Source organism: Eimeria acervulina, genomic scaffold (genome assembly GCF_000499425.1).
Source record: "Eimeria acervulina Houghton genomic scaffold, Eah_scaff742, whole genome shotgun sequence".
Taxonomy (NCBI): domain Eukaryota; phylum Apicomplexa; class Conoidasida; order Eucoccidiorida; family Eimeriidae; genus Eimeria; species Eimeria acervulina.
The window spans coordinates 11,919-15,498 of record NW_013549622.1 but is presented as its reverse complement, the minus strand read 5'-3'; the positions used below and the strand labels follow the sequence as shown (position 1 = coordinate 15,498).

Genomic DNA, 3,580 nt, shown 5'->3' with positions numbered 1-3,580 from the left:
ATTATAACTGCTATATGCATTAAGCTTATGCTAATGCATATATAATATATATATATATATATGCATACATATACATGTTTACTAACGCTTATGTAAATATATATATACATTTATTTGTTTATTTATTTATGCTTACTAATGACAAAGACAGCAGCAAAAAAGAAGTGTGGGGTGTGGGGTGTACGTACTCCGGAGGAAGAGTTTTTTCTAATTCGTTATCATCGGGATATGCACTTTGTTTTTTTAGCCATTGTTCAAAGTCAGAAGCCCCTTCATCCCACTCCCAATCTTCGTTAGCAACAGATACTTCTATATCTACTCCTCCAAAGGCATCTAACACAACATCTGTCTCCGGGTTATAGTATATCCTGTTGCTGCTGCTGCTGCTGTTGCTGCTGCTGCTGCTGGGGGTGGGGGAGATGGTTGGGGCAGCAGTAGGAGGCAAAGGGGCATCCTCCTGTACTATGTAGCTTTCCTTGTCCAACAGCCTGAGTTGCAACGCAGCAGAGCAGCAGCAGCAGCAGCAGCCACGAGCGCAGCAGCAACAGCAGCAACAGCAACAGCGCAGCAACAGAACATCAAGTTCTAGGTATGGAGGCTGTTGTTGCAGGAACTGATAGTTGAAGGAATCTCTTTAGATGCATTAATAAAATTAACCCTAAACCCTAAACCCTAAACCCTAGACACAAAGAAGGAGTAGACTGCCTTTGTCTCTGCTTAAGACAACCCATGCTTTGATGTCTAACTTTTAGGGTTTAGGGTTTAGAAGGGTTTAGGGTTTATTACGTCTAGAAGGAGGAGACAACGGGGAGGTGGGCCCCTCAAGACCCTAAACCCTAAACCCTAAACCCTAATGGTTTTGCGGTGTACGTTCACCCTCACCTGCAGAAGCTGTTACAAAATGCAACGCATTCCGCCGTCTCCCTCCAGACGGGCCCCACAGATACCTTTGAAGGCTCAGCAAATCGAAGGGCTGAGGAGACAGAGAGAGGAGACAGCGTCAGATCCTCGCTGCTGTGCTGCTGCTGCTGCATCTGCTGCTGTTGCTGGTGCTGCTGCTGTTGCTCCTGTTGTTGCTGCTTCCGTCGTCTTCGTTTTTGCTGCTCTTGCATCTTCCCCTGCAGCCCCTGCTGCATCTGCTGCTGCTGCTGCATCTGCATCTGCTGCTGCTGCTGCTGCTGCAGCTGCTGCTTTTGCTGCTGCGAGAGGGGTCTTGCTGGTGCACCTTGTATTGATAAAAGAATAGGAAAAGGCAAGTGCCAGCCCGGGCGTGAGACCAACTTAACCGAACAAAACCCAGAAAGAGAACTCGAAGCCCCATCCGGATAAAACCAAAGCTGCATGCAGCAACAGACAATGCATGCACTGCATGCAATTCTATTCTATTTTATGGGGTTGCTGCTGCATGCATGCAGAAACAAAGCGTGCAGAAGAGATAGAAGAGACAGATAAAGAGACAGATAAAGAGACAGACAAAGAGACAGATAAAGAGACAGATAAAGAGAGAGATAAAGAGACAGATAAAAATACACTGAAACGAAGCAGAAGAGTCACCTTAAAGCAGCAGCAGCAGCAACAGCAGCAGCAGCAACAGCAGCAGCAATATTAGCAGCAACAGCAGCATTATCAGCAGCAGCATCAGGAGTATTGTTGCTGCACCTGCAGGGGTTCGACTCCTCCTAATGTGAAGAAAGGGCTCTTAATGGGTTGTCTTCCTTTCGGGTGTATCTTCGCCAGCCAGGGTATCCATAACAAACTCCATTTAAATCTGCTGCCTCCGCTTGCTGCATGCGCTGCAGCGTCGACAGCCCCAAAGAACTGCACGTCGAAGTAATTGTCGTTGCTGCGATTCAAATCCCCTAAACCTGTCTCGTAATAAGTCCTGCAGCAGCAGCAGCAGCAGCAGCAACAGCAGCAACAGCAGCAGCAGCAGCAACAGCAGCAGCAGCATCGAAAAGAACAATAGTAGTCAAGTGTATAGACAGACACCTAAAAAAAATTACGCACGAAGCTTAAAACGCAAATACCCCAACAAACAGACAGGTAGTGAAGATACACAGCTAGCTAGCTAGCTAGCTAGCTAGCATACGGACGGAGATCTAGATAGGTAGGCAGCTAGCTAGCTAGCTAACCACACAGACAAACAGCTAGCTAGATAGGCAAGCAGCTAGCTAGATAGTTAGACAAGCAGCTGGCTAGCAGTAGATGTCGCTGCACGCGGGGATCATACAAGTGCTCAGTGCGACGCAATGCACCACCCAACATAGCAGCAGCTGCAGCAGCAGCAGCAGCTGCAGCTGCTGCAGCAGCAGCAAAAAAGGCAAACCTCTTGTAATGGTTTTGGTCTTCTAAAGTGGGATGTTCGCGTGTCCAGTCTACAGAGTCAACCAGTTCCTACGCAGCAGAAGCAGCAGCAGCAGCAGCAGCAGCAGCAGCAGCAAACGGGAGGGCAGTTGGGGTGCGGAGACCAGCAGTAGCAGCAGCAGCACCAGTTGTAAAAGCAGCAAAATCAACAGCAGCAGCAAAAGCAGCAGCAAAAGTCAGCAGCAAAAACAGCGGTAACACCAGAGACGGCGCAGAGACAAGCAGCAGCAGCAGCAGCAACAGCAGCAGCAGCAGCAAACAAGACGAAAGGTGCTCACTTTAAAGCGGTCATTGGGAGCCCCTAGGGGCCCTCGCGGTATATCTCCTTTTATATCATCCATACCCCACTGCTGCCGCTGTTGAGGCCCTGCAGCAGCAGATGCCACACAACAGCACACACTGCAGCAGCAGCAGCAGCTGCAGCAATTGCAACCTGGGTGATTTCAGACAGCAGCAGCCTTGCGCTCCGCAGCAGCAGCTGCAGCAACAACAGCCTGTGTCCCGCAGCAGAAGCTGCAGCAACAACAGCAGCAACAACAACAAAAGCAGCAGCAGCAGCAGCAGCAGCAGCAGAGATCACCTGAGTCTCGTTCTCTCCTTTCTTTTGCCTTTTGTCTGCCGGTCCTTAGGAGAGGATTTACTGGATTTAAAAACGAAGGGTAGCGAGCTGCAACGAGGCCGGGGGCCCCCGCTGCTCCGTGGGGGCCCCCCAGTTCAAATTCAGGGGCCCCGAAGGCCCCTGCAGCAGCAGCTGCAGCAGCAGCAGCAGCCGATCTCTTTGCTGCTGCTTCTGGCGTCGCTCGCACCCACTCCGCCTCCTCTTCCTCTTCCTCTACCACCTCTCGAACCTCCTGCCCCTCCCCCTGCACCTGCTGCTGCTGCTGCTGTTGCTGCTGCTGCTGCAGCTGCTGCAGCAAGGGGTGGTTTGCTGCTTGCAGCACAAATACTCTATCAGGGAAGACAGGAGGAAAGACAAGAAAACCCCCATTGATAGGCTCATAGCGAACGCCAGGACCGAAGTACGTCTCGTAGTCGAGGCCCCCAAACACCTGAAGATCAGCAGCAGCAGCATCAGCAGCAGCTGCAGCAGGGGGGGGAGCAGCAGCTGCTGCTGCTGTAGTAGTGGAGGTAGCAGCCGCTCCTGCCGCTGAAGAAGGAGACAACTCCGAACAGCTCCCTGCTGCTGTTGCTGCTGATGTTGCTGCTGTTGCAGATG

The 3,580-nt window shown here is 51.1% G+C and overlaps 1 protein-coding gene across 1 annotated transcript in view; it reads right to left on the bottom strand.

Moving 5' to 3' along the window:
* Window positions 1–118: 118 nt before the first annotated feature.
* Window positions 119–3,580, bottom strand: part of EAH_00047880 (hypothetical protein, conserved) — a gene marked incomplete at both ends in the record, with an annotated part of 4,520 nt that continues 1,058 nt past the window's right edge. Inside the window, 6 exons of the mRNA XM_013394532.1 lie at window positions 119–488; window positions 883–1,337; window positions 1,660–1,882; window positions 2,231–2,394; window positions 2,643–2,731; window positions 2,945–3,511. Coding sequence (XP_013249986.1) covers window positions 119–488; window positions 883–1,337; window positions 1,660–1,882; window positions 2,231–2,394; window positions 2,643–2,731; window positions 2,945–3,511 — 1,868 coding nt within the window. The remainder of the gene's footprint in view (window positions 489–882; window positions 1,338–1,659; window positions 1,883–2,230; window positions 2,395–2,642; window positions 2,732–2,944; window positions 3,512–3,580) is intronic.